This window comes from Rattus norvegicus, chromosome 9 (assembly GCF_036323735.1).
Source record: "Rattus norvegicus strain BN/NHsdMcwi chromosome 9, GRCr8, whole genome shotgun sequence".
In the NCBI taxonomy this organism is placed as follows: Eukaryota; Metazoa; Chordata; class Mammalia; order Rodentia; family Muridae; genus Rattus; species Rattus norvegicus.
In genome coordinates, this window is record NC_086027.1 from 1,213,794 (window position 1) to 1,241,792 (window position 27,999).

Genomic DNA, 27,999 nt, shown 5'->3' on the forward strand with positions numbered 1-27,999 from the left:
TCAGAGTTACAATAAGCTTTTAATATTTAAAGTTCAGGCACTCAAACCAGATGATCCTCATATGGTAACTCATTCACCTGGGGACAGTTGGCCTTGTCTTCCCTGGCACTGGTGATGATTATGGGGAGCCCGGCTTTGACCGTTGACAAGGACCAGGGGAGGTGGATAGTGACTACAAGCTCATAGCTGGTCCTCATGATCTCGTTCTCCTGGGAGCCACTGCTCACAGACAAAACCAGGGGCAGGTTGAAGGCGCTAACCACTGTGGTGCTGTTGAAAGCTGGAATCCGTGCATTGGCCATCTGTCGCAGCAACTCACTGCTGTCTGCCCGCCGGCGCCTCTCAGCACTTGGCGTGAAGCCCTCATACTGCACATGGGCATAGAGGGCGAACACCACAGTCTTGATGTACTTGCCCGTGTGATTGCGGATCTCTGATGTGAATGTCACCTTCTCGCCGGGCACGAAGGTGTTCTTGCTCATCTGCACATGCAAGCTCACCCAGCCCCGGCTGCAGCAGTTGTATGACACCTTCTTCTCAGCTTCTACAGACAGTGGGTTCTGTAAAGGGAAGAGGATAGCCCTGAGACTTACAGAATCTCTTGCAGGCCTGGGGGGCACTGCGGAGAATGTGGGGGTCCAGGTTTGTGTTTCCAGCCCTAGGAACCTCGGAGTAGTCAGGAGGCTCAGATGGAGAATGGTCAGTTCAGGGCCAGCCTGGGCTAAAGAAGGGGGCAGACTATGATATAGAATCTGTTTTAAAAAGCATGGGACTGAGACGGCTATAACTCATTGGGCAGATCACTCACCCAGCATACACAAGGCCCTGGTTTCCAATCCAGCACCAAAGAAGCCTTTCAATCACAGTGGCACACCTGTCATCCCAGCACTTAACAGGCTGAGGCTGGGGGATCAGGTATTCCAACCTTATCCTTGGCTACATAGGAAGTTCAAGGCTAGCCTGGGCTACCAAACCAAACCCCCCCCCCCAAAAAAAAGAGCAATCAGTCATGGCTATGAACCCTTCAATCTCAGCACTCAGAAGGTAGAGGCAGTAGGATCTCAAGGGATCTGAGTTTGAGGCCAGTATGGTCTACATACTGAGTTCCAGAACAGCCAGGGTTACTAAGAGAAACTCTATCTTGAACAAATAATCAAAAATGCTTCTTGAATTAAGTATTTAAGAGGCTTTGCTGGTTAAGTTCATCTGATTTGAAAGCTGGAAGTCAGGGGTTGGGGATTTAGCTCAGTGGTAGAGTGCTTGCCCAGCAAGTGCAAGGCCCTGGGTTCAGTCCCCAGCTCTGAAAAAAAAGAAAAAAAAAAAAAAGCTGGAAGTCTCAGCTCCTAGGAAAGCAGGGTATGAGCAGTACTGAGCTGACATCCGACTTTCCTCCTGTACCCCCTGCATTTGTTCATAGGTGATTTCCTGTCTGAATCCACTATGTTGCTTTATTTATTTATTATTTTATTTTATTTTTGAGATAGGGTTAATGTAGTCCTGGCTGTCTTGAGACTTGCTCTGAAGACCAAGATGGCCTTGAACCTCAGAGATCCTCCTGCCTCTCTCCCCCGAGGGCCGGGATTAAAGGCCTGCACCACTACCCCCGGTTTATTTCTATTACTGTTATTATCATGGTTAGGGTCCGACTAGGCAGCTGATGTTGGCCTCTAACACATGGCCATGCTCCTGCTGCAGCCTTTCAAGTGCCAGGGTGAGGGTGATGGGTGGGCCAATAAACCCCATTCATGCTAAATTGATTTTCAGCTTTCTTTAGGTTCCTACTTGGGGCTCTGAGATGGCTCAGTGGAGAAAGGCACCTGCCACCAAATCTCTAGACCTGGGTTCAATCCCTGGGCCCACAGGGCTGAAGCGAGGAACTGGGTCCTACGAGCTGACCTAGATGTGCAGTTAGCAAGGTAAATAATGTAAAAATAAAGGAAAAGGAAGGAAGGAAGGAAGGAAGGAAGGAAGGAAGGAAGGAAGGAAGGGAAGAAAGGGTCAAAGATATAGGCAATCTTCTACTCTCAGCTTCTCTCCTTTCTCCCCAGCCTTCTCAACAACGGACCATTTACCCCCTGTGTGTCCAAAACATCAACTCTGTGGGTGCACCGGGGCCTCGGCAGGCCTCAAATGAGGACAAAGCTGGGGTCACACGTAGGCTTCCTTGTCTCACACTGGGCTTTACGCAGCTCCAGGGCTTTGGCAGGGAACCTCTGGTTCTCATGAAGCCAGGCCCCAGAGAGGGTACACACCTGCTGAGGCTCTCAGTGGGTGCTCAGGTCCTGAGTCTTCCCAGTATCCCCCCTGAGCTTGGCTGAATTCCAGGCTTCTGTTGCTGTGAAGTGACAACCTCTATGTGGGGACTATGCCACTGGCCTGAGTTAGACCCAAGTTTATAGAAGCCCTGTTCTCTGTCTTTCCACTGGGTCTGCTAGAGTCACATGCCCACTCCTAGTTTGAGGTACCCATTTCTCCCATGCAGGGATGGAGTCATGTGGCAGACAGAGTGGGTACTGGGATTTGAACTTGGACTTCCAACCCAGGGCCCTCTTTCCTGACTCACATGGCTTGGTTCTGCGGGTATGGATGATGGTCAGTATCATTTCAAATCTACCTCAGAACTGGTGTTTGGGATGCCACGGTGTTCTGGATACACCCTGAGTATCCAGGCTCTGTGCAACCAGGAGGCCCTCCATTGTCACTTGGGCCCAAGTCACTGAAGGTTCTCTCAGAGACACTGGGGAAGAACTGTTTGTTCTCTGTGGGTGTCCTGTGCCAGGCAGGGTGTTGGGCTAAGTCCTGCCCTCCATATATTCCATACCAGGAGCTTCCCCACTGTGACAACCATTCGTGTTCTTGGACAAACTACCTTGACCCTTTCTTCCAATGCCCTCACTGGCTTTTTAGCAGGCTTTGGGGGGTTGGTAGAAGAGCTCCATTATGAACTGGGCCTGGAGTGGCCCCAGCAGTCACTTCTCTGCCAAACATTCCAGGGTGTAAAAACCACAGAGCCATCCCGCCTGCTAGGGTCCTGCGCTAGCTTCTGAGTTACCTTTTTTATTAAAAATTTTTGAACAATTAGTGTGGTGGGGGGGGTGGGCAGAAGGAGGGAAGGGAGAATGCCCAGGCTTCACCATGCACTGGAAACGGCTGGGGGGCAAGGGTAAAGTACTGAAGTTGATTCTTTTCTTCATTCTCCAAATGGGTCCTAAAATTGAACTCGGGTAATCAGGCTTGGCAACAATCACCTTTATCTACTAAGCCCTATCGCTGCTCCTTTGAGCCTCCTTTTGTGGAATCACCCAGGAGTCTGAGTCAGCAGCCTTCCTGTTCTTGCTCCCACCCCCTGGATGCCTGGGTACCTCACTTAGATTCCGCTGGCGGAATTCAGAAATCCCTTGGACCAGCAGGTACAGCCTCTTCTTGGCCAGGATATGCTCCCGGCCCATGCACAGGGCCTGCACAAAGTAGGAGATGTGGCCGATCTTACTGTTGAAGGTGGATGGGAGCCTGGGAGGTAAGTTGAAATGGAAGTCAAAGGTGTGGCTGCCTGCCCTTAACCAATTATCTGCAAGTGAAACACACCGAGGCCACATGTGAGAACAGTCCAGAACCTTTGCTGGTGGGAACTAACCACTAGCCACAACCCTGTGATTGTTGATTGACTGAGACAGCTGAGGAAGCTGTCCTACTCTGCCTCCATTTCTGTGAACTACTTTTTCTTTTTTTCTTTTTGGTTTTTTCAAGACAGGGTTTCTCTGTGTAACCCTGGCTGTCTCAAGTGCTGGGTTTAAAGATGTGTACCACCACACCTGGCTTGTTCTGTTTTTTCTTTTTTCTTTTTTTTTTTTCTATTGCATTTTTGTTTGGTATGTGTGCGTATGCCTGTGCTTCAACCTTGGCAGGAAGTGGCCTTACCTGATGAGCCTTCTTTCTGGCCCTCCATACCTCTTACTCCTTTTTTTTTCCCAGACAGGAACTTTCTATGTAGCCCAGGCTATTCTGGAGCTCACATTTAGAACAGGCTGGCCTTGCACTCACAGAGACCTTCCTGCCTCTGCTTCCCTAGTGCTGGGGTTAAAGGCTCATGCCACCACTGACCTTCTGTGGCCTCCCCTCCCCTGCAATTTCTGTAACATTAGAAACATTATCAGTTGTGTTTAGTGTTGTAAGTTTAACACAACATACATTGGAAAACAGTAGGTGCTCAATAAATGTCTGAGTAGCTGAGTGAATCACAGGTTATAAACTCTTCCTTTTTAAAGAGTATTCTGCCTGCATGTTTATCTGTACACCAGGAAAGGACACCAGCTCTAATAGAACGGTTGTGAGTCACCGTGTGGTTACTGGGAATTGAACTCAGGACCTCTGGAAGAGCTGAGTCATTTCTCCAGCCGTCCCCCTTCCTCTTTGTTGCTATTGTTGCTGTGCTGTTTTCCAAGACAAGCTTGGCTGGCCTGGAACTCCCTGTGTAGGAAGACCTGCTCTCCTAATCTGATTCTCCTGCCTCCATCTCCAATGGTGAGTGACAGGCATGTATCCTCATGCCTGGTTTACTTGGTTTTGGGAATGGAACCCAGAACTCTTGTGTCATACACTGGTTCCAAATTGTCTATAATCCTCCTGCCTCAGCCTCCAAAGTGCTATACTGTTCCCAGGTAAGTGTTAGATCTTTCAATGAAGAAAAAAAAAACCAACCAACCAAACAAACAAACAAAAAAACCCCCCAAAACCAAACACTCCTGACACTTGGAGTAAGACCCTTTCTTTTTTTTCTTTTTCTTTTTTTTTTTTTTTGGTTCTTTTTTTCGGAGTTGGGGACCGAACCCAGGGCCTTGCACTTGCTAGGCAAGCGCTCTACCACTGAGCTAAATCCCCAACCCCAAGACCCTTTCTTAAAACTAAGACAATGGGTTGGGGATTTAGCTCAGTGGTAGAGCGCTTGCCTAGCAAGTGCAAGGCCTTGGGTTCGGTCCCCAGCTCTGAAAAAAAAGAAAAGAAAAAAAAATAACAAAAAAAAAAAAAAAACCAAAAACAAAACTAAGACCAGGCAGTTCAGCATTTAGGGCAGTGGCTGCTCTCAAAGAGGACCTGGGTTCAGTTCCCAGCACCTACAAGCCGTAACTCCAGTTCCTGGGCATTCAATGCACTTTTCTGACCTCCATGTGCACCAGGCACATACATGGTACAGACAGACAGACACATGGGTAAAATAGTCATGCATATAAAAATTAATATAACATACTAACAACAAAACCAGGGGGTGGTGGTGCACACACTTTTAATCCCAGCACTCCAAGAGGCAGAGGCAGGTGGATCTCTGAGCTCAAGGCCAACCTGGTCTACAGAGTGAGTTTCAGGACAGCCAGGGCTACACAGAGACACCATCTTTAAAAATAAAATACCAAAGTTGGAAATCCTTTGAACACCCACAACCACCCAATCACGAATTTGGGAGGGAGACAGAGCTCTCAGGGTGTCTGGGTGATGTAATATCAGACCTGGGTTGGCTGGATTGAGAATTTGTCCCTCTTTTCTGCTCTCCCCTCTGCTCCTGTGATCTTTGAGTCTCAATACCAGAGGCAAAGGTGCATGTAAGTTAACAAGAATGATGACTTAGAGGGCCTGTCACAGCCGTTTGCAGGACTGAGTACAGTACTTCCCAGGGGTCTTTGGGAGTTCATTTTGATTGACTCTTGCCTCTTCATGTCTTCACACTGGTAATTATTTAACATAAGCTCCCTCTGCCTATCTCTAACTCTCAGGATACTCCTAAGAGATTGTTGATTGACTAGCAGATGTGTTTACTGTGTTCCCACCCCAGGCTGCTGGTTGAATTCTTACCTTTTATTGGGAATGTTTTTGTTTTATGTACATAATCTGCCTTATTATTGCAAATAACATCTCTACTATAATCACGGGTCTCTCCGATTTCTTCATTCCACTCAACATAACCCCTACCAACAAGCTCCACCTTCACGACGGGGTCCACGAGGGTGCTGTTGAGGGTGAGGACCACCTGCCCGTCTATGTTCGAGCCGGCCAGGTAGACTGCATCTTGGGGCAGCACTACCTCGATGGACTTCACCACAGACATGGGAAGTTGGGCGGGGGAGAGACATTCTCCCCCTCCCCTGAGTATCACCCAGATCCCTTGGGTTCCTTGCTGTAGTGACCTCTGTGACATCGCTCCACCCAGTGTTCCGGGAAAGAGACAGGTGCTCTGCTAGCCCGAGCCTTGAGCGTCTTCTGTATCCAAGGATGACCTTGACCTCCTAATTATCCTCTTGCCTCATCTCCAGGACCACCCACACCGCAATCCTGATCGAATAGCACACCAGAACCCTCCAATCTGAGCCTGGAGCTCAAGGCTTGTCACCACAGGGATTTAGGAGGCCGATTCTGGAAGCTGAAATAGTTCAAGGCCAGCATGGGCAACTTTGTGTGATCCTTAAAGTAATCCCAATCCTTGTGAGACAGGAGAACTGCTAAGTTTGAGGTCAGTCTTGGGTATGTAATAAGCTTCAGGACACTAAAACCTGAGCCAGATGTCCTGATACTCCACGGACTGATCCTGTTCATTGTGCTCTGTCTGTCTGTCTGGTTTGTGCAATTGTTTTCATAAACAGTGACATCATGCCACCTTTTTATATAAATAAAAAGTATATATTTATTTATTATGTGTATGGGCGTATGCACATGAAGGTTGGCACTCCTGGAAGTCAGTTTCTTCCACTCTTTGTGTCATGTCTAGTGACTGAGTCAGGTCTTCAGTCTCAGCAGCAAGCACCCTCTACCCACCTTGTCTATCCTGACTTTTTTTTTCCTTGGGGCTGGGGCCTGAACCCAGGGCCTTGTGCTTGCTAGGCAAGCGCTCTACCACTGAGCTAAATCCCCAACCCCCTATCCTGACTTTTAATGTTAATTATTTTTGTTTATATGCATTTTTGAGACAGGATCTTATGTAAGGATGGTTTTGGACTACTGATCCTTCTGACCCCACTTTCCAAGTGTGGCAGTGCCAGGAGGTTAAGCCCATTTGGGAAATCCTTCCTCACCATAGAAACCCCTATTTTCCCAGATCATGGAGGCGAGGGCCTAGACAACTTTGGGGCTCACAGAGATACTTGAAACATCTTTGGAGGGACAACCTTGTAAGAGTCCCACAAATGGTCTGGGTGTAGTAGTACATACTTGTTAGCCCGGAACTAGCAAGGTGGAGGCAAGAGGCTTTGAAGTTCTAAGTCATCTTCAGCTAAGAGCAAGTTGGAGGCTAGACTGTTTCAAAAAACAGTTAAAGATTGGAAGTCTTCCCCTCAGGACTTCCAAGACTTCACATGGTTTCTGCTGCCTCTTACTCGTCCCAGCCCAGGAGCCTCCTCCTGTCTTCCCACTCTAAATCTTCTCTATACCTCTTATGTTCTTGGCTTCCCCAGCCGGAAGTGCCTCTGTCCCAGCCCCCACGTGGGCACCGGTCACTTCCGACCTCATGACTTGTGATTGTACCTGGAGTTGTTCTGTTTATTATTTTCTTCTCCATTGGTTTCTAGACCAGGATTTGCTTTCCCATGGCCCATGCTCGAGGGAAGGGTGTGCCTTGCAAGCGGTTGGGCCCATAACTCTAGTTTCTTTGTTCACTGCATAGATGCCTAGCGCCTAGTGCTCACCAAGAATCGTTAGAATGGTGGTTGGGGATTTAGCTCAGTGGTAGAGCGCTTGCCTAGCAAGCGGAAGGCCCTGGGTTCGGTCCCCAGCTCCAAAAAAAAAAAAAAAGAAAAAAAAAAAAGAAAAAAAAAAAAGAAAAAGAAAAAAGAAAAAAAAAAGGGGGGGTTGGGGATTTGGCTCAGTGGTAGAGCGCTTACCTAGGAAGCGCAAGGTCCTGGGTTCGGTCCCCAGCCCCGGAAAAAAAAGAAAAAAAAAAAAAGAATCGTTAGAATGGAGCAGGCTAGGGTGGAGGGGGCAGGGAGGCCCTGCACACCTGGACTGCTTGCACAAGGCTGGGTGGGGGTGGGGGAACCAGGCAGGAAAAGAAGCCCTGTGGCGGATGAGTAGCATGACAGCCCACCGGTAGCGTCCTGATGTTATTCAATGAGCTCAGTGATGTTACTGAAGAGCTCAGTGCACCTGGGGGTGCGCAGACCAGACATTGGGGTGCAGGGTATCTGGTGGGGCGGCACCACTCAAGTTCCCCAAGGTTATATGGAGATAGGTTCAGGGCTGCTTAGATTAAGAGGTCCACGTTTGGGCAGCTGACAGGGAATAGGCATGTAATGGAGTCAGGAATCTTTGGCGAGGGAGGATCCCTTCCTCCTCTCCCGGTATTGCTACGGGGTTTACAAGACCTGGGCCTTCTTGGTAAACTAGATATAGCCCGCAGGGTAAGTCTGTGGCCCGTTGGGCGGAGCCGGGGGTGGGGTGGATCCTCAGTGGTGGGGACGCCCCACTTGCTTTCTCGCTTCCCGCCACAGCGCCAGCCAATCAGCAATCAAGAGCCCTCCCCACCCATTGGGGTGGCAGTCTCCCGCAGCAGGCTGTGCCACTTCTAAAAAACGCCCAGAGTTTTCGCGGGGAAAAAACTCCTAGCAGCTGGAAGGAACCCGCGCTTTAGTGCTCACTTGGGTCTTCTGCCATTTACGCGGTTGGTTCCCTTCTGGGTCACTCAGCCGCAGAGTCCTAACCTAGAGCCAGGCGCTCCAGGGGAAAGGAGAGTGCGGATCGTCGCCGCGAGAGAGGTGAGTGGAAGAGCGCGCTTATTCACACAGTGGCACGCCAGGCACCACGCAAAACTGAAAGGAACTCTTCTCACGCGTGGCTGCGGGGGGCTTGCTTTAGGAAATCCAATGGGTGTCTTATACGCTTAACCCCTACTAGCCAGTCGCACCACGTTGACGGCCCGGGTTGGGGGGAGCTTTGCAAAATTTTACCGCGCGCGGGGTGCGATTTGCAGAGCCATTGCCCACGCGTGGGTTCCACACCTCGTGTTAGAGGAACCCGAATTGTGACTTCCATGTTGAGCCTTCCTCTCCGGTCCCGCACGCACGCGGTCACATCAGAAAACTTGGCAGAAGTTTCCCGCGCGTGGCTCCGGGCAGTGCAGTGCCACCGCGCATGCGTGCTTCTGCACCCATTGAGGAGCAACCTGAGGGGCACCCTCCACACTGCACTTGGTTTTTTTATCCCCTCGGGTGCCGCTAAGTTCGCGGGAAACTCGCGCGGTCCCGCGGGGGAGTGCACGCGGCTCCGCGCCTGCGAGCGGACACTCCTGGAGATTCAATTGTCGCGCCCGAGTCGGGTTTCGCGCGCCCTGGCGTCTCTGAGTACATTTCGGCCAATCGCGTGCGAGGAGGGCGGGGCACGTAGCCCGAGAGGAACCAATCAGTAGTGGACTCTCCGGGAGGGGCGGAACTTAAACCGCGGGGCTCCAGGGGTCTGGCCTGGGCGGCGGCCGCTAGTGTGGGCGTGGGCTTCGTCCCTCCCAGGTCTTTAAAACTCTTTCCCTAGTGGCCAGGGTCGTGTCCCGGGGGAAGTGAGGGCAACCAGCTGCGGGTGGGGCTCAGGTGAGTTTGTGGCCACGAGTGCGAGCCGAGGTCGAGCCCGGTCGAGACCGCCGGTTGCCTCAGCCAAGGCGGCGGGGGGTGGGGGGAGGTCTTGCTTTAAGCACGCGCGCGGGAGACACGGGTCCGGAACTCTTGTAGTCCCGAGTGTGTGTGTGTGTGGGGCTCTTGCCTTCTGTGACCGAGTTTCCCCTCCCGGGACTAGAGGTTCCAATCGGCTTCGGAGTTGGCGAGTTCCCGTTACTGGGACTTAGACTGCGTGGAATGAATGAATGAACGGCTGAACGTATGAATGAGTACCTGCGGCCACTTTCAGCCTAACCAGGGCCTTTCTCCCGCTATGGACATTTTTCCCTCCCCTTCTTCGGAGACGTGGTGGATGGTCTTGGATCACCCAGGATGTCTTGGCAGTTCACACTCAAGTGTCCCCACTCGCTGGTTATTAAGACATTAAGTGCCTAATTTATGCCACCTGGTCCTCCCAGGATGGGGTCTTGCCCAATGTAGCGGGGCCAGGGCTACAGGTGATTGATCGTGGGAGTTGCTTCCTTTGCTTAGTCAGATGTAAAGAAAGCTACTGGGTTAGGGTACTCCACTTCCCCTCATCCTGACAGGCCACACTGACTGGGATCTCCCTCTGTTTTTCAGTATTCCTTCAGCACATCGGCATCATGTGGATCCAGGTTCGAACTATGGATGGGAAGGAGACCCACACCGTGAACTCTCTATCCCGGTTGACCAAGGTGCAGGAGCTGAGGAAAAAGATTGAGGAGCTGTTTCACGTGGAACCCCAATTGCAGAGACTCTTTTACAGGGGCAAACAGGTAAGGTGGCCACTGGAACTTGCCGCTCACTCACCCACCCACTGAGCTTTGTTCCAAGCACCCTGCCTCAAAGCCACCAAGCAAGAGCCCCCCTCTCCATTCGGTCCCGGAAGGAGATGCCTCAGATGCTGGGAAGGAGGAGGGGGTGAACAAAGGCAGGCCTCCTCAGTAACCGGGCAGCTGGCCTCGTGCTTCGAAGCCTGATACTTTTTATTGTCTTTTAAACTCTGTTCTAAAAATTATTTTTCTGGAGGAAAAAGTTTAAAGTGGCCAACAGAGGACCTAAGGAGGTTTCGGCTTAAAATTAGTTTAACGGTCCTCACGTGGTGGCCCTGAGAGGGGACTAGGTTTTTCTTTTGAGAGCCACTCTGATCTCCTGCAGCTTGCTCCCTTGAGACAGTAAACCCCTGGAGGGTCTACTTTACTCACCGAACTTTGATTTGTATAGGCTTGTGGGGAAAGTGGGGTCAGCGGCCCTTATTGGGGGTAGTCTGTGCTACACCCTCCACTCCTTCAGCCATCTTTGCAGCCCAGCTGCCCGCACTTGGGGTGTTTTATCGTTTTTATCTGGCCGGGCTTTCTTTATTATTAGTGTCTAGAGGTTCTGAGAGTCACATGTGCTGGTATTGGGGTCCCTGGTGTGGGACAAGTGCCTGCAAGGCACATTTGGAACTGAGTGCACTACAACCAGCAGAGAAGGGTCCAAAGTAGATTTGCCAGGTTTTCATGGCCTGTACCTGCCTTTGTGATTGGGCAGGGCACTGCTGCCCTCTGGTGTCCAGGACCATGGGTTTGGCGCTGGGACTGACTGTGCCAGTTGATGGCCTTGTGTTAGGAATCAAAATGACCCCCTCCCTGGCCCCAGGAGGGGCCATGACTGCTCCCCTTCTGGATGGGAGTGGGAGTATTGCTGCATCTGGGTGTGTGGACAGTGTTCGATTGCCCGAAGTGGGGACTCATTTCCTTTTGTACCCAGTACAAACTGGGAATTGTCTGTAGTGGGTCAAGTTCACAGTAAGTGGAAGAGGTATAAACATTAGTGACCGTACCTACTGCAGAGATCCAATCTTTTCCCCCTGGCTTTCCACTGGTTGCCTATGTCTTCTATCAGGTTGCTGGGCTCACTTACATCTGGGACCATCTCGGAGGTAGAAATGCTTGTCCAGGTTCTCCCCGAATGGTGTTGGTGGTTTTTACTGGGAGACAGGGTTTCATGTAGCCCAGCTTGCCTGCCTCTACCTAAAGGAATGAACAGTGTGCCAAGCCTCACAGTTAACTGTCGCAAACCTGCAGCACACATTACTGCCTAGCCCCTTTCCTCCCTCTCTCCACGCTGTAGCTCTGTTACAGCAGGTCATGGGAATGGAGCAAGGGGCTGGAAGGTGGGGGCAGGCAGAGAGCTGGGGAAAGCCTGCTTCTGTTGTGGTTGATAGCAACAGAAACCATGCAAATAGGCCATTCTTCCATATGGTTTTAGATGGTTTCTGACTCACTCACTTTCTCCTTTTCTCTTGTGGCTCAGATGCGTAGTTCTGTTGAGACTCCAGAACTGAAAGGAGCTAGCTAGTGTCTGGAGTTGGTGTGCTGGCCCCTCTTTGCCTCTGAGTGGGATGGCGGGTATGTGGGAGCCATCTGTATCTGAGCTGCATCCCTGCCAGGGCAGATGTGAGATGTGTCTGGCAGACCTGTGTTATCTTAAAACTGCCTGTGAAAATAGCCATAGTCTCCAATGTGCTCAGTATGCACAGGCTTTTCTCTAACGTTTCCAGGTTCCTTTCCCCTCTGGTCAGGGGCAACTTAACCTTTCATGTCCCAAATAATAAGCATGATTGACTGGGGTCTGCTGCATATGGTGATGCGTTATGAGTTCAGCAGGGCCTGGCTTGCTTGGTGGTGTCACCAGATATCAGCCTAGGGTCCCCTCAGGATGATGTACACTCAGAGAGTTCTGTTTCTCCACCGGGGTTCCCTGCTTTTGAGATAGTCTCCAGAAAATCACCCAGAAGTCCCTTGGAATATTTCCCTCTCAACTTTTCATTAGCTGGTGTCATGGGTGATTGACATGAGCCTAGCTGACAGAGTTGGTTAAATGCTTGTCTGGCATGCTTGAGTACTCTGTAAACCACACCTGTCATTTCAGCACTGTGTGAGTCTCCTCTGCCTGTAGAGTTCAGGGTCAAATTGAGCTACAGGTAACCGTGTTGCCCTCCTCCCTACCCTAATGTGTCCAGAACAAAGTGACTGGGCCAAGGCCTTTCTCTTAGGCTGTTCAGGAGGCTGAGGCTGGGTTGCAGGTTCAAGGCCAGTCTGAGCAAAGTCTTGTCTGAAAATGTTATTTGTTGATTTTTTTAAAACTTGTTACTGTGTGTGTATGCACCTTGGTATGTATGGGGTCAGAGGACAGTGTTGAAAGTTGGTACTTTCCACTGTAGACTCACAGGGCAAGAGCTCTTACCTGCTGAGCCATCTCACTAGCTTTTACTTACCTTGATAAAGGTCTCATGTAGCCCAGGCTGTAGTCAAATTCATTATGTAACCAAGGATAACCCTGGACTTGTTTCTACTTGAGATGGAGACAGGCAGGTTTCTGTAGTGCTGGGGATGGAGCCCAGGGTCTTTGCACTCTGGAGTGTACGCAGCCCCAGCCCTGGGTTTTCTTTTCTTTTCTTTTTTTTTTTTTTTGGTTCTTTTTTTCGGAGCTGGGGACCGAACCCAGGGCCTTGCGCTTCCTAGGTAAGCGCTCTACCACTGAGCTAAATCCCCAGCCCCCTGGGTTTTCTTTTCAATCTTAGAAGTTTGTAGAAGTTGCGACTAAGTGCTGGATTTAGCTCTTGCTGGACTCAGTTGTTGTTGAGGTCATTGAGTGGGAGTTGAAGTCGTTCAGGTTCTTAGACTGTCCTGTCCTCTTGTGACAGATGATCCCAAGGGTGACCAGAGCCTGGGCTCACATGCTTTCCTGAATTTCCTAACCAGCCATTTGGCAAGTGGAGGGTGGGGGGCACTACACCTATCCTTATTCCTAGTCATACACCTTGCAGGCATCTGCCTGCTTTCCTGGGGCCCTTCAGGGGTAGTTCCAGAAGCAGCAGTCAGAAGCCACCCAACCAGCCTTGTGAGTTAGGAGTTCTAGTTAGAACTACTGGGTGAGTCTGCCCCAAGCCTGTTCTAGCCACATCCTGCCCTGCATGTTGAGTGGGGCTGCCCTTACTATCCCAGGCCGTGACCATGGTTGGAGCAGCTTAGTGGGCTCCTTAGGGGCAGGGGAGGCTTGTGTGGTTTAATTGCCTACACTGCTGTCCCTACCTTCTGGCGGTTCTAGTAGGACTGACCACCAGTCCTTGTAGCTTTGTCTTTGAAAACTTTGTGTATGTCATGTGCATAGGCATTGTATGTCATGTGTATAGGCATTGTAGGTCATGTGCATGGGCATTGTAGATCATGTGCATGGGCATTATATATCATGTGCATAGGCATTATATATCATGTGCATAGGCATTGTATGTCATATGCATGGGCCTTATGTCATATGCATGGGCATTATATGTCATGCATAGGTATTGTATGTCATGTGCATGGGTCTTATGTCATGTGCATAGGTATTATATGTCATGTGCTTAAGTATTGTATGTCATGTGCTTAAGTATTGTATGTCATGTGCTTAAGTATTGTATGTCATATGCATGGGCATTGTATGTCATATGCATAGACCTTATATGTCATATGCATGGGCATTGTATGTCATATGCATGGGCATTGTATGTCATATGCATGGGCATTATATGTCATGTACATAGGCCTTATATGTCATAAGAATGGGCATTGTATGTCATATGCATGGACATTATATGTCTATGGCTGTCAGATGTCCCTGGTTGCTTTCTTAGCTGTGCTCCTGTTGAAGACTGAGTAATGTTTCACTGTGTGGATAGCACACAACAGTGTTTGTCCATCTGCAGAAGGATTTGGTTTCACTGTGGGCACTGCCATGTGTGTTTTCTCTCCAATCCACTTCCACCTTGGGATCCCCAAGTATGGCCTGTGGTGCAAAGTCCCTGTGTTGGGTGACCCGTATTGTGAAGGTTCTAGCCTCCAATGTAAGTGTGTATCAGAGCAGTCACGGACTGCTGACCACATTGTCTCCCAAGCTATTTGTTCCCAAGCAAGTCCTGTTCCCACAAGGAGAGTTCCTGGTACAGAGTTCCCGAAGAGAGACCCAGTCCGATTCCTGAAGAGTGCTGTACCCTCAGATGGGTTGCCATCCCCCATCCCCTCCCCCACCCCGTAGCCCTATTTGTATACCAGAAGTCCTTCTTCTTTCTGCAGTCCCAGTCCTCACATGGTCCTCAGGCTTGGTCAGACTTGGTCTCGGTTACCATGGGCTATATGGGCCTGCAAGCCTTTCTCTCTTATGCCCTCCCAGTTAGTTTCCAGGGATGGGACGTCATTCACTGAAACCCTAAAACCTCTGCGGCTACTAACAGGAGCAGCTGTGAGTGCCCAGGACTGGGACAGAGCTTTGGCTGGCCTCTGTATTCCTCATCTACCCCTGCTCCATGCCTGGTCTTTGTGGATTTCCCCACAGATGGAGGATGGTCACACACTCTTCGATTATGACGTGCGCCTCAATGACACAATCCAGCTGCTGGTGCGCCAGAGTCTGGCCCTACCTCTCAGTACGAAAGAACGGGACTCGGAGCTCTCAGACTCTGACTCTGGCTATGGTGTGGGTCACAGTGAATCAGACAAGTCGTCCACGCATGGTGAAGGGACAGCTGATGGGGATGACAAGACTGTGTGGGAGGACACTGACCTAGGACTGTACAAGGTGAGGTTCCCTGTGACTATGTGCAGATGTGATTGTGGCTTTCTGAGTTTGCACCCAGCCCAGAGTTATACTTTGCCAACCCTGGTGATGCCTACTGATCACTGTACTGACAGCCTTCCAGGGTCCCTTGGGACTCTCTGGTGACTGCATTATACATACTGTCGTGTTCCCATGACCGTTGAAACTTCTGTATGTTTGACAAACTGGAGGTTGAGCCTCCCTGAGAAACCTAGATGTGGTTGAGGCTGAAGAGTGCCCCATGAGAGCCACCTCTGCCTTCTGTGACTTACCTGCTAGGCTTTGTGGCAGTATAGTGTCTCCCCCAGGACCTAGGGTTACATGGGAGCTTCCACTCTGGAGTATATGGAGGCCTGTGATGTGGCTCACACCTGGACCTAGTATCACATGTGGTCACTATTTATTTGCTGTCAGTAAGCCATCAGAGCAGAGGTCTCCTGCAGAAAGTGTTTATTGAGCTCTCTGTACAGAGTAGTCCAGTCCCGTCCAGTGCCCATAGGGCTGAGCTTGGCTGCTATCCCCTCTGGAGGCTGAGGCAGCATGCTCGAGTGTGTGAGGCCAACCTGAGCTACAGAGTCAGGCTTGTCGGCCAACCTGGGCTACAGGCACATGTGGTCCTTGGTTCAATCACCGTGACAAAAGAAACTCTTTGCCTACAACCTAAATTCTTGACCCTGGTTCTGCCCTGCTGCTGGGTTCCCTGAACCTTTTTGCTTCCTGTAGGTTAATGAGTACGTGGACGTGCGTGACAATATCTTTGGTGCATGGTTTGAGGCCCAGGTGGTCCAGGTACAGAAGAAAGCCCTATCTGAGGAAGAGCCCTGTAGCTCCAGTGCCATTATGGCCCCAGAGGATGACATCATGTACCACATCAAGTATGATGAGTGAGTACCATCGTGAGTCTCCAGCCCAATCCAGAGCACTGCCCTGCCCTCACAATTCACAGGAGAGTTTCCATAAGACCAGTATCCCACACGTGGAGGAGGCCCCTGACCTTATGGCTTTGCTGAACTCTATTTTCCTCTCCTGGTCATATGCAGTTTTGGTCTCAGCTCTTTACTGTCCATGGCTTGGATGGTCTGGATGGCTCACCTACCTAGGATGGTTTCCATCAAGACAGTAGATGGTATAGTTCTCAGTAGCATAAATTGACATCTTGTTAGAGATTTCCATGTTCCAGCTCTGGGATCACATGTAGCCCCTGCTTATTGTTATCGATAAAGTTTTATTTAAATAGTCAGCCATTTTGTGTGGAAGTCCTTTGCAGAGGGTGCTTGCTGAGCACAGTTCTGTGATGGACCTGAAGTGAGTGAATCTGAGGTGGGTGATCTAGCTCACAGCTGCCCAGAGAGCAAGCCTTGCAGTGCGCAGGGAATACTCTGTGCAATAGTCAACTCTGGTCTATCTGCCTCCATACCTGGATGTGGAGAAACATTTATTTCACTTAGTCCTTGAACAATTTCCTAACGTCTGGTTCCCCAAGCCAACTGTTGTATGCTGCCCTGACTTGGTGTTTGTGGGCATATGGCCACCTTCCCATAGTGTTTGCTATTGTCTGTGTTACATGCTTGCTTCTGTTTTGTCACTTCTCTCATGAGAACCCAGAGCTGTCCTTATTGTCATCAGGCTCACCTAGCTGCAAAAGCCCCATTTTCAAGTCACTATTTCCCTAGATGCTGGGATGGGGAGGGAGTCACTTTGGGAGGCCACATTTGCCCGCATTGTTCTACATACCTGGGTCACCAGCATACACACTGGGATTGCCCAGAATATGGCTCCCCATGCTACCACATCTCTGGCCCTATGAAGGGACTGCATGTGTTGGCCTTGTAGGTCTGAGGTTGGGCCTTTGCTTGCAGCTATCCAGAGCATGGAGTGGACATTGTCAAAGCCAAGAATGTCCGTGCTCGCGCTCGCACTGTGATCCCCTGGGAGGACCTGGAGGTGGGTCAGGTGGTCATGGCCAACTACAACGTGGACTATCCCAGAAAACGTGGCTTCTGGTATGATGTTGAGATTTGTAGGAAGCGCCAAACCAGGACGGCACGTGAACTGTATGGCAACGTCATGCTTTTGTGAGTGACCTCATGCTTTTGTGAGTGACTGGGACCCTGATAAGGCTCCCTTACTCTCCCACTGGGCCCTCTCTGTCCTAGTCTCACTCCAAGGTCTCCAGCCTTGGCTTTCTGAATGCTTCTGTGTGTTTGTCCACCTTGTCCCCATGCTATGGGAGGGTGTAGGCTTGAGTGGTTCTTGGAGGCCTGCACAGCAGGTCAAGGGCAAGGTACCAAATCTTACTGTCTTGCCCAGGCTATCTTCAAACTCCTGCTTTAGTGGGTAAGGAGAACCCGAGTGCATAAACTTGAGAACCTGAGTTCAAATCCTCAGCACCTACATAGAAGCCATATGCAGAAGCTTACACTGCTGTAGGGACATGGGAGGGAGGCAGGGGCGGAATTCCTGGGCATCCAGGGGCCCAGGGGCCCAGATAGTGGAATCCACATATATAGAAACCAAAGGGGAGGAACGCACCCAGGTGGAAGCCAGGCTCAGCCCCACAGTGTGCTAAGGTTTTGTGATGTTCTGCAGGAATGATTCTCAGCTCAACAACTGTCGGATCATATTTGTGGATGAAGTCTTGAAGATTGAGCTCCCTAATGAGAGGAGCCCCTTGATTGGTAGCCCCTCGAGACGTGAGTCTTGGTCGGGCCCTGAGAGTGCCTGGGTGGGGATGGCAGTCCCGGGTGGCATTGTAGCCTGCTGCAGCCCCTCCTGCCCTCCGGAATACAGGGAAGAGCGGCCCATCCTGCCAGTACTGCAAGGATGACGAGAACAAACCGTGTCGCAAGTGTGCCTGCCATATTTGTGGTGGGCGTGAGGCTCCCGAGAAACAAGTGTTGTGTGATGAGTGTGACATGGCCTTCCACCTGTACTGCCTGCAGCCACCGCTCACCTGTGTCCCCCCTGAGCCAGAGTGGTGAGTGGCATACCTCTGGGGTCACTTAGCATGTCTAGAAGGAAACGTAAGACAGGCTGGGAGGTGGCTCAGCCTTGATGTACAATTCTACTGTCCTGAGTTCAAGTACATCAAAAGCTGGCTATTAGTGGCCCTGTAAGCCCAGTGCTGGGGAAGCAGTGGTGGGAGTTTGGCCAGGACTTCTGACCGCCAGCTTGGCTTCAGGCTCATGAGAGGAAGCTGCACCAGTGTTAAGGGAGTCTGGCTTATCCCTCAGGCCTGCCAATATGTGCCCCACTCCACTGTGCACTGTGCACTTGGGGAGCTTGCGTGGTTTCCCTCTGCCCAAGGGGGCTACTTTTGAGCTGTCTGATGCTGTGCAGATGGGAAACCTGAGCCCTGGCAGAGAAGGAAGGATATTGTCACATGGCCCATGGTCTTTCCCTTACTCAGCATTGGGATTTGCTCATTTTAAAGGTAGGATTTCTCTGTGTAGCCCTAGCTGTCTTGGAACTCACTGGTCTTGAACTCAGAGACCTGCCTGTCTGCCTCCCCAGTTCTGTGATTAAAAGCATATGCCATCACTGCCCAGCCTTTTTTGTTTGACTTTTAAATTTTTATTCATTTATTTTAATTTTAATTTCATGTGTGTTGGTGTTTTTTCTATATGAGGAGGTCAGATCCTCTGGACCTTTTTTTTTTTTTTTTTTTCGGAGCTGGGGACCGAACCCAGGGCCTTGCGCTTCCTAGGTAAGCGCTCTACCGCTGAGCTAAATCCCCAACCCCCCTCTGGACCTTTTGAGCTGCCATGTGGGCACTGGGAACAGAACCCTGGTCCTCTGGAAGAGCAGCCAGTACTCTTAACTGCTGAGCCATCTCCAGCCCTAAAATTTGTCTTTATTATTAAATTATATTTAATGTGCACGTGAGTAGGGTACCTACAGAGGCCAGAGATGTCCATCTTCCTGGGGTTGGAATAACAGTTGACTGTGATCCCAATGGCACATGTGCTGGAACTGGGCCCCAGTCCTCTGCAGAAATAGACAGCCAGTGTTAGCAACCACCACTCCAGCTCTGTTCTTGGGCGCGCGCACGTGTGTGTGTGTGTGTGTGTGTGTGTGTGTGTGTGTGTGTGTGTGTGTGTGTGTGTGTGTGTGTGTGTTGGAGGGGGGTTCTTTTTGAGATAAGGTCCGATTTTATAGTCCAGGCCTGCTCTGAGCTGGAATACTTCTCTGCCTCTAACTTTCTGGAAATACAGGCCTGAGTGACTCTGCTTGGCTTTGAATTTTTTATTTCTTATAAAGTGGTAGGAGGTGGCACTTTAGCCCCCTCACCCCAATTTGAGACAGGGTTTCTTCTCTGTGTGATCCCCACAGTCCTGGAACTCACTTTGTAGACCAGGTTGGCCTTGAATTCAGAGATCCACCCGCCTCTGCCTGCTGAATGTTGGGTTGCACCACCATGGGTCTCTGGGGTTCTTTGAAAAAGATTTTTTTTTGATTTATTTTTGTTTTGTGTTTGGGTGTGTAACAGCTTTGGTAGTTACTTCTCTCTACCATGTAGGTCCTGGGGATTGAACTCACCTTGGTGGCAAGCTGCTACCTGCAGAGCCCTCTGGCCTTCTGTAGGCAGGGCTCTTAGCAGAAAGTTCAGAGTACTCATGTGCTATAGACATTCTATGGTAGTAGGGATGGCCCAGCTTGGAGTCCAACCATGTGCCTCCAAGTGTGCATAGCTGCCCAGAGACCCACGTTTCCGATTTGACTAAGCTCTCATGACCTTGCTTCTGAATGGCCATGTGGGTTGTATGGCTTCTCTCTTCAGCCTATCTAGTGTCTGGGGAAAGGACACTGTCCATCTTGTCCTTGGGCACTGGGCCACATGCAGGTGACATTCTTGTCTTCCTAGGTACTGCCCCAGCTGCCGAACTGACTCCAGTGAGGTGGTACAAGCAGGGGAGAAACTGAAGAAAAGCAAGAAGAAGGCAAAGATGGCGTCAGCCACTTCCTCCTCCCGACGGGACTGGGGCAAGGTGAGGCATACACATCCTTTCTTGTCCCTGTCCCTGTTCCCCACTCCCTATTGCTCACATAGCCCTTTCCACACGGCAGGGCATGGCATGTGTGGGCCGCACCACAGAGTGTACTATTGTACCGGCCAACCACTTCGGGCCCATCCCTGGTGTCCCCGTGGGCACCATGTGGCGCTTCAGAGTCCAGGTATGCTGATCCTCCAGGGTTCCAGACATTTCTCTATTGAGTTTGTCTCAGATGTGGCAGAGGCAGGAAATGATTGCTGAATGGGGTTCAGGCGGGTACCTGCTTGGAGAAGGGTGTCAGGTTGCAGCATAACCCTAGAACCTTGTCATGGCCAAAGGAGCTCCTTTATGGTCCATTGGGCCAGTGTGCTCTTGTTGGGACTGTCATCCTGGGGTGGTATGCAGAGGGACACAGTCCACAGGAGATGGAGTGGGTATCTCTGTGGTCTTCGCAGGTCAGTGAGTCCGGTGTGCATCGGCCACATGTGGCGGGTATTCATGGTCGGAGCAACGACGGTGCCTACTCACTGGTGCTGGCTGGTGGCTATGAGGATGATGTGGTGAGCACTGTGCCCCTTCCTTCACCAAGACTTGCCTCTCGGCATTGCCCACCGTGGCTGATAGATGGATCAGGAGTTGTGGCTGGCTCTGGATAGCCTGTTAGGATTCTCTGTGTCCTTCTACCCAGTCTCCATACTGGACACCCACCCTTAGTGCTGTCTAGGGCTGCAAGGTTCTGCTCTCAATGTGTTTCCGTCATTCCTGTTAGACCTAGTAGTATCCGCAGACAACAAGAACACTTGTGGTTCATTTCTGCCAAAGGGATGCCACGAAGTGTTACCTAAAGCACAAAAATAAGTCTTGATTTTATGAGGAGAGGAAAAATGGTTCTGAGCATGCTGCAATGGGTGTGGTTGAGTGGGGTAGCAGGAGCCGGCCTGGCTTTGTGCTCAGGGCAGCTCTGTTGGGGTGTGATGGCTGCTTAATGAGAAGGGAGGCTGGGAAATGACAGGTTGGGCAGACATTCCACACCCTTCTCAGCAAAGGGGGCACTCCAATTTCAGTCACAGGACATGTTAGGTGCCACTGTTTCTATATCCGTCTCCAGAGCTCTGGTGTTCCCTGTGCTGAGACTTGTTTATCAGGCACTGAACTCCCTGCGTCTCGGCAGTCCCTGACACTGCCTTCCCTCTCTGGTCTGACAACTGGGGATTCCAGGCATGGGACGCTGTGCTGTGTGTTCCTGAGTCTGGCTCATGGCATTAAGCGTTGTGCCTTCCAGTTCCTCCATGCTAGGAGAGGACTTGGCATTTCAGAGAGCTGCATTTGGTTTGCCTGTTAGGGGGACACAGGATGGCTGCGTGGCTCCTCTGGGCATCCTTATACCACTGCCTCTCAGACTCCGTTTGCTTTGAGCCTCCCAGTCACTGCCTCCTCAGGGCTCATACTCTTGTCCTCACCTAGTTGGGCAACTTACGCCCCCTATGCTGAGGGCTCATAGCCATTCTTCTCCATTGCAGGATAATGGCAATTTCTTCACCTACACGGGCAGTGGTGGCCGAGACCTCTCTGGCAACAAGCGTACAGCGGGACAGTCCTCTGACCAGAAACTCACTAATAACAACAGGTCTGTAAGCGCATGGCTCCCAGTGCTCCACTCCTTATGGACTCTTACCCAGAGATCTAAATCTCAGTTTTGAGACAGTCTCAGTGTGCGTACCATGCTGGCTTGTCAGAGGTTAAAGGTGTGATCTAGATTCAAGTCTCAGGCTTATTTTATATCAAGAAGACATCTTCCCTGAAGGCTGCAGAAGGTGTTTTGTCTGGATGTCTGAACACCACTTCTGTCTAGTATGAGGCCACAAGAGGGCATCAGGTCTGGTAGAGCTGGAGTTAACAGATAGTGTCAGTCCCATGTTAGTGCTGGGAATTGAACCTGGGTCCTCTGCAAAGGCAGTTGGTGCCCTAACTGTTGAGCCATCTGTCCAGCCCCATGGCGTTGTGAATGCTAGGCCAATGCTATCCACTCAGCTATGCCCCCAGCCCTAGGAATTTTCTCCAAGTCATGTTTCCATAGACAGTGGTGTCTACCACTGGAAAGAGGCTACCCCCATCCTGGCTGTATACCATGTTTATATCTACTTCTGTTTCCCTCATGGTGGATCTGTGTCTCGTGGCCACAATCCCAGCCAGGTGTAACACTGTAACACTTTCTTTTTTTTTTTTTTTTTTTTTTCTTCAGAGCTGGGGACCAAACCCAGGGCCTTGTGCTTGCTAGGCAAGCACTCTACCGCTGAGCTAAATCCCCAACCCCCCCAGGTGTAACACTTTCATCATGGGGGAAAGATTCTGGGCAGGGTCCCCTGTGTTCTGGTCTATTGTAGCCAGGGTGCAGTTCTAACACATCTTCCAGGGCAGTGTCCACAGAGATCAGGAGAAGGGTGCTGGATCTCCTGGGTCTGGAGTCACAGACAGTTGTGAGCTACCATATAGGTGCTGGGAATTGAACTAGGTCCTTTGAGAGCAACCAGTGCTCTAACCACTGAGCAGCCCCTGCACCCCCTTTTGGGGGCATTTAGATCAGACTTGCCTCTGGCAGGTTCTGGCCTGTGCTAGCTAGCAAGCTTGTTGCTGATGCCATGGATCTATGCATGACAGGATGTGCCGTTTTTGGGGAGACATGTTGTGACTTCCCATGTGTGTCCTGTGTCCCCAAAGGGCTCTGGCGCTCAATTGCCACTCCCCAATCAATGAGAAAGGTGCGGAGGCTGAAGACTGGCGCCAGGGTAAGCCGGTGCGTGTGGTCCGGAACATGAAGGGAGGCAAACATAGCAAGTACGCACCTGCAGAGGGGAACCGCTATGATGGCATCTACAAGGTGAGCAGTGAGCCTGCCATGTCCTGCCTGTGCCCCGAGATCCCCACACCACACTGCACCAGCCACACTGTCCTCTCCACAGGTGGTCAAGTACTGGCCGGAGAAGGGGAAATCTGGCTTCATTGTGTGGCGCTATCTCCTTCGACGGGATGACACTGAACCTGAGCCGTGGACTCGGGAGGGCAAGGACCGCACTCGGCAGCTGGGCCTCACTATGCAGGTGTGTGTCCATCATGGTGGGAGCTGGGATTATGGGTACTTCATCTGCTTCCAGGCCCCAGGCTAGGAACTGTGGTCCTGGCTGGCCCTCAGAAGGCAGAGGCAGGAGGATTCTGAGTTCAAGGCCAGCCTGGGCTACATAGCAAGACCCTCTTGGCAAAACAAAAGTGGGGTTAGGCCTGTGGCTCTGGGTAGAGCATCCCTTTTCGTGAAGTCCGTGTTTTATCTGTAGCACCACATAAATCAGGATCAGGGGTTCGAGGCTAGCCTCCACAGTGAAGATAGGCCAGCCTGGACTTCATGAGCTCCTATCTTGAAGAAAATCCTAAGGAGAGAGTGATGGCTCAGTTAAAAGCACTGGCTGCGCCTGCAGAGGGTCTTAGTCTGATTCCCAGCACCCACATGGCCGTTCACAACGTCTATTACTCCAGTCATAAGACCTGACAGCCTCTTCAGGCATTGCATACACACAGTACACACACACACACACACACACGCATGTGGCTGATGTTTCTTCAGGCATTGCATACACACAGTATACACACACACACACACACACACACACACACACACGTGCATGTGGCTGATGTTTCTTCTGTTCCCGACTCCTGATGAAAGCATCAGTAGGAAGAAGCTACCAGGACTGATAGAAGACAGGGAGTTGCATGTGCAGCTAAGGATAGCAAGCCCTCAAGATACTAGTCACACTTTCATCCTGTTTGGGGACATTTAGGAACCTTAGTGGTCCAAAGGGCATGCGTTTGTGGGCTGCACTAAATGTGTATAGCAGGATGTACAGAAACGTGTGTGTGTGTGTGTGTGTGTGTGTGTGTGTCTGTCTGCCTGCCTGCCTGCCTGCCTGCCTGCCTGCCTGCCTGCCTGCCTGCGTGTGCAGAAGCAGGGTTGGGGGCTAGGAAATGGTCAGGGGTAGGACTGGTAAGACTTTTCTTTGTGTGATCTTTAAAGGTCTCATATTGTAACTAAGGCTGGCCTGTAGCTCATAACCATCCTCCTGCTGTAGTCTCCCAGATCACAGGTAGGGCATTTCCGTACCTGGCTTTGTGGACCTCTGTTCGGCTAGCCTGAGGTTGCTATATAGCTCAGGATGACCTTTTTTTTTTTTTTCCCCCTTTTCTTTTTTTCGGAACTGGGGACCGAACCCAGGGCCTTGCGCTTGCTAGGCAAGCACTCTATCACTGAGCTAAATCCCCAACCCTCAGGATGACCTTTGAACTCCTGAGGGGTGATAGGAATGTGCTGTCAGTCCTGGCTCTGTGTAGTTTTGGGTAAGGATCTTCTTTCCACAGAGTGCAGGCTGCTGGCCTTAAAGGACTACTGACCTCCGAGTGCTAGGATCTCTTTGCTGCCATACTTGGCCTCTATGCTTGCATAGTAAATCCCCTTGGGTGCCCAAGAGCTTGTTGGGTGATGGCACTGTGACTGCAGGATGGGCCGAGTCCTGACTCTGCCTTCCACCCTCCCCGTTCAGTATCCTGAAGGCTACTTGGAGGCCTTGGCTAACAAGGAGAAGAACAGGAAGCGCCCGGCCAAGGCCTTGGAGCAGGGACCATCATCTTCCAAGATAGGCAAAAGCAAGCGGAAGTCCACAGGTGGGTGTCTACCCGTTGGGTCTTCCTGTCCATCCTGTATGCCCCACACATCTGACGTGCTCAGCAGCAGTGCTGCACTCAACAGGCCTTGTTCTGCCTCCTCCCAACTCCCCACAGGCCCGGCCACCACAAGCCCCCGTGTCTCCAAGAAGAGCAAGCTGGAGCCCTACACACTTCCATTGCAGCAGGCCAACCTCATCAAGGAGGACAAGGGCAACGCCAAGCTGTGGGATGACGTGCTGAGCTCCCTTCAGGATGGGCCGGTGAGCCACTTGGGTCCTACCCTCCTATGGGCAAGCTTGGTCAGAGTCTGTTCCCTACTATAGCACTCCAGTGTCTTCTGCACATGGCCCGGACTCCTGTGGTTGTGCAGCTATCTCTGGAACTCTCCATACCCAACACCAAAGCTGCTTGTTTTTAACACTAACTAGCTTCTGGCACCCACCATTCCTCTTCCTCGGTGGTTCTGACTCCGAGGACTTCCTGGCAGTGGGACCCTGCAGTTTTGTTTTTCTATGCTGGCTCACAGCACTGAGGCTCACCTGTGTTGGAGTGGATAGCAGAATACCCTTTTTCATGCTTGAGTAATATTCCTCTTCGAACACTGCCTTCTGTGGTGGTGGTCCATCCATCCATGGGTTGAGCTCATATAGTGTCTTAGGATTTTACTACTGTGAACAGACACCATTACCAAGGCAACTCTCATAAAGACATTTAAGTGGGGGCTGGCTTAACAGGTTCAGAGGTTCAATCCATTATCATCAAGGTGGGAACATGACATTGTCCAGGCAAGCATGGTGTAGGCAGAGCTGAAAGTTCTACATCTTCATCAGAACGTAGCTAGGAGAGTTCTTAGCTTCCAGGTAACTAGGATGAAGGTCTTAAAGCCCACCTCCACAGTGACACACCTACTCCAACAAGGCCACATTTCCTTCCTAATAATGCCCCTCCCTGGGCCAAGCATATGCAAATCACCACACAGGCTGCTGCACCTATTTTCTGTTGTGCCTCTGTGGCTTTGGGAGTCCCTTTGCTTTTGCTGTGCTAGACTTAAGTGTGTTCCCGGAGTGACATTCTTATGTAAGTGCTATAAATGTGTGCTGATGAAGACCTGTTGAACCAGGGTGAGGCCCTGCCTTGATGGCTGGTGTCTTGGAGAGGCCAGCTTCTGGGGTTCAGTTGGGGTCAAACTGAATAAAGCCTCTACTTCTTATGGACCTTGATTCTTGATAGTCAGTTCACAAACACACTCTATGTGCCTCAGGGCTGAAAGCTGAGGTCTGTACTAAAGGGACTTGAAGAAGCTCAGCCCCTTCCTATCATTTTCAGTGTCTGAGGCCAGGTCAGCTGCACAGGGTTGCCACCTTGTGTCGTCCGAGGCCTTGTCTCTGTGTCTGTCCACTGCAATGTCCTTAGTCTTTGCTCAGGGTCAGATGGGTGTAGGAGACGCTGTCTTGTGACTGGAGTGAGAATGATGGAAATGGGCCCTTTTGCACCTGCCCTGCAGTACCAGATCTTCCTGAGCAAGGTGAAGGAGGCTTTCCAGTGCATCTGTTGCCAGGAGTTGGTGTTCCGGCCAGTCACCACCGTGTGTCAGCACAACGTTTGTAAGGTGAGAATGCAGGTGGGAGTATGGCTTAAACCCACCCTCTGCATGTTGGTGGTTTCTTGGTAGTTGCTTCAGCTGTATCCTTTGTAGAGATCCCAGAACCCCATACCCTGTGGGATGTTGCCAGGGACTACCAAGAGGGAGCCCAGTGGGTGCTTGAGAGTTAGGACGGAGTCCTGTGTGCCTGCTCCCAGCTGTCCCCTCAACCCGCCCATGTCTCATACAGGACTGCCTGGACAGGTCCTTCCGTGCCCAGGTGTTCAGCTGCCCAGCATGTCGCTATGACCTGGACCACAGCTCCCCAACCCGAGTGAATCAGCCCTTGCAGACCATTCTCAACCAGCTCTTCCCTGGCTATGGCAGCGGCCGGTGATGCCAAGACCCAGGCAGACGGCCCAAGTTCATAGTGGATGTAGCTTGAAGGTGTTGTCCTATCATGTCTGTCCCTGGCAACTCTTCTGCTGTGGTTGCCAGTTAACCAGGAACCTATAGGAACCCCATGTTCTGGCTACCAGTTGGACTAATGTTTTTCATTCCTCTTTCTTTTCTTTTTAAATAACAAAGCCTGCAATTTATTCTCCCAAAAGAAGGGGAAAAAAACTTTTCTTTTTTTCTTTTTCTTTTTTTTGGGGGGGGGGGTGGAGATGGGCTTAGAAACTGTTGAGCCCCATGAGGTCTGCCTCATCATCATGTTGGAAGGAGTTCTCTCCCCATGCCAGCTGCTCAGGCACCTCTTCCTGGCAGCCATCTATGTACTTCATTCAAGGGATAACCCCTGCAGCCATCCCTCAGGCCTTCATAGGAGACCTGGACAGTGCCATGGGCCAGCCTCAGCCCTGGCCTCCATCTGCTGACACAACAGTAGAGGAACTTGGCTGTCACCTCAGCTCAGGGGACCAGCTGAGTTGAAACTGCATGTGCCTTGGGCTTGACATTTCATTGTGTTCACCAGTGAGCCATTGGACGCCCGCCCACCTGTGAAGCCTGGCTTTCAGAGTGCGCCGCTGGGTGGGTGTCATTGAGGGCTGAGATGGGCATTAGTTCCATCTTGTTTTTAACTCAGCAACTGAGAATTCCAAGGGTGTCTGTATTACATTTTTGTTTTTGTTTTTGTTTTTTTTTTTAATTATAATTTTTATTTTTTTTTAAGCGGGATAAATGGTTTCCTTCATGAATTTATTTTGTAGTTACAGCCTGTACCAAGGAAGATGTTTTCTTTGGTTGGTTTTTGTTTTCTTTTGTGACTTGTAACTTTACCAAAGTGTGCAGGTGTATCTCGTAGAAACTGAACATTTACTGCAGGCAGAGAGGACAGCACAGTTTTATAGACTGTTTTGTTTTCTGGGGTTTTTTTTTGTTAGATTAACATTGCAAGAAGATAAAATTCCATGTGGATGTTTTCTAAAGTTCCCTATTTCTTGTTAAGATTTTAGATCTCAATAAATTTTTTTCTGCAGGTATATTTGAA

General features: G+C 50.7%; 2 protein-coding genes across 10 annotated transcripts; one reads left to right on the forward strand and one right to left on the reverse strand.

Annotated features, from left to right (window-relative positions):
* Arrdc5 (arrestin domain containing 5) lies at nucleotides 1–7,395 on the reverse strand. 4 transcript variants are annotated; one of them, XM_063267723.1, is made up of 3 exons: nucleotides 7,195–7,395; nucleotides 3,363–3,510; nucleotides 1–560 (listed from the first exon to the last, which is right to left on the reverse strand). In XM_063267723.1, exons 2-3 carry the CDS (start codon nucleotides 3,447–3,449, stop codon nucleotides 42–44), a joined length of 606 nt encoding a protein of 201 aa, XP_063123793.1. In that variant the 5' UTR covers nucleotides 3,450–3,510; nucleotides 7,195–7,395; the 3' UTR covers nucleotides 1–41. The 4 variants fall into 4 exon arrangements, with proteins under 4 accessions (XP_063123793.1, XP_063123792.1, XP_063123794.1 ...); XM_063267722.1 differs by having other exon boundaries at nucleotides 3,363–3,568; nucleotides 7,195–7,392; XM_063267724.1 differs by lacking the exon at nucleotides 7,195–7,395 and adding an exon at nucleotides 5,845–6,187 and having other exon boundaries at nucleotides 3,368–3,568.
* On the forward strand, nucleotides 6,369–27,999 carry Uhrf1 (ubiquitin-like with PHD and ring finger domains 1). 6 transcript variants are annotated; one of them, XM_039083462.2, is made up of 17 exons: nucleotides 6,369–6,499; nucleotides 10,203–10,378; nucleotides 14,961–15,203; nucleotides 15,945–16,105; nucleotides 17,081–17,296; nucleotides 17,811–17,914; nucleotides 17,988–18,198; nucleotides 20,086–20,209; nucleotides 20,289–20,396; nucleotides 20,671–20,775; nucleotides 21,736–21,842; nucleotides 22,934–23,093; nucleotides 23,176–23,313; nucleotides 24,802–24,922; nucleotides 25,040–25,185; nucleotides 26,430–26,534; nucleotides 26,758–27,999. In XM_039083462.2, exons 2-17 carry the CDS (start codon nucleotides 10,226–10,228, stop codon nucleotides 26,902–26,904), a joined length of 2,349 nt encoding a protein of 782 aa, XP_038939390.1. In that variant the 5' UTR covers nucleotides 6,369–6,499; nucleotides 10,203–10,225; the 3' UTR covers nucleotides 26,905–27,999.

What these genes read in the sequence shown, in the direction of transcription:
- Arrdc5 (NM_001109408.1), bottom strand. Translation starts at nt 6,097, where the DNA reads ATGTCTGTGGTGAAGTCCATCGAGGTAGTGCTGCCCCAAGATGCAGTC. An exon ending in AAAAACATTCCCAATAAAAG is followed by an intron (nt 3,569 to 5,844) that starts GTAAGAATTCAA and finishes TTTCACTTGCAG; the next exon opens with ATAATTGGTTAAGGGCAGGC. An exon ending in GCCAGCGGAATCTAAGTGAG is followed by an intron (nt 561 to 3,362) that starts GTACCCAGGCAT and finishes TTCCCTTTACAG; the next exon opens with AACCCACTGTCTGTAGAAGC.
- Uhrf1 (XM_039083462.2), top strand. Translation starts at nt 10,226, where the DNA reads ATGTGGATCCAGGTTCGAACTATGGATGGGAAGGAGACCCACACCGTG. An exon ending in TATGGCAACGTCATGCTTTT is followed by an intron (nt 17,297 to 17,810) that starts GTGAGTGACCTC and finishes GATGTTCTGCAG; the next exon opens with GAATGATTCTCAGCTCAACA. An exon ending in GTCCCCCCTGAGCCAGAGTG is followed by an intron (nt 18,199 to 20,085) that starts GTGAGTGGCATA and finishes TTGTCTTCCTAG; the next exon opens with GTACTGCCCCAGCTGCCGAA.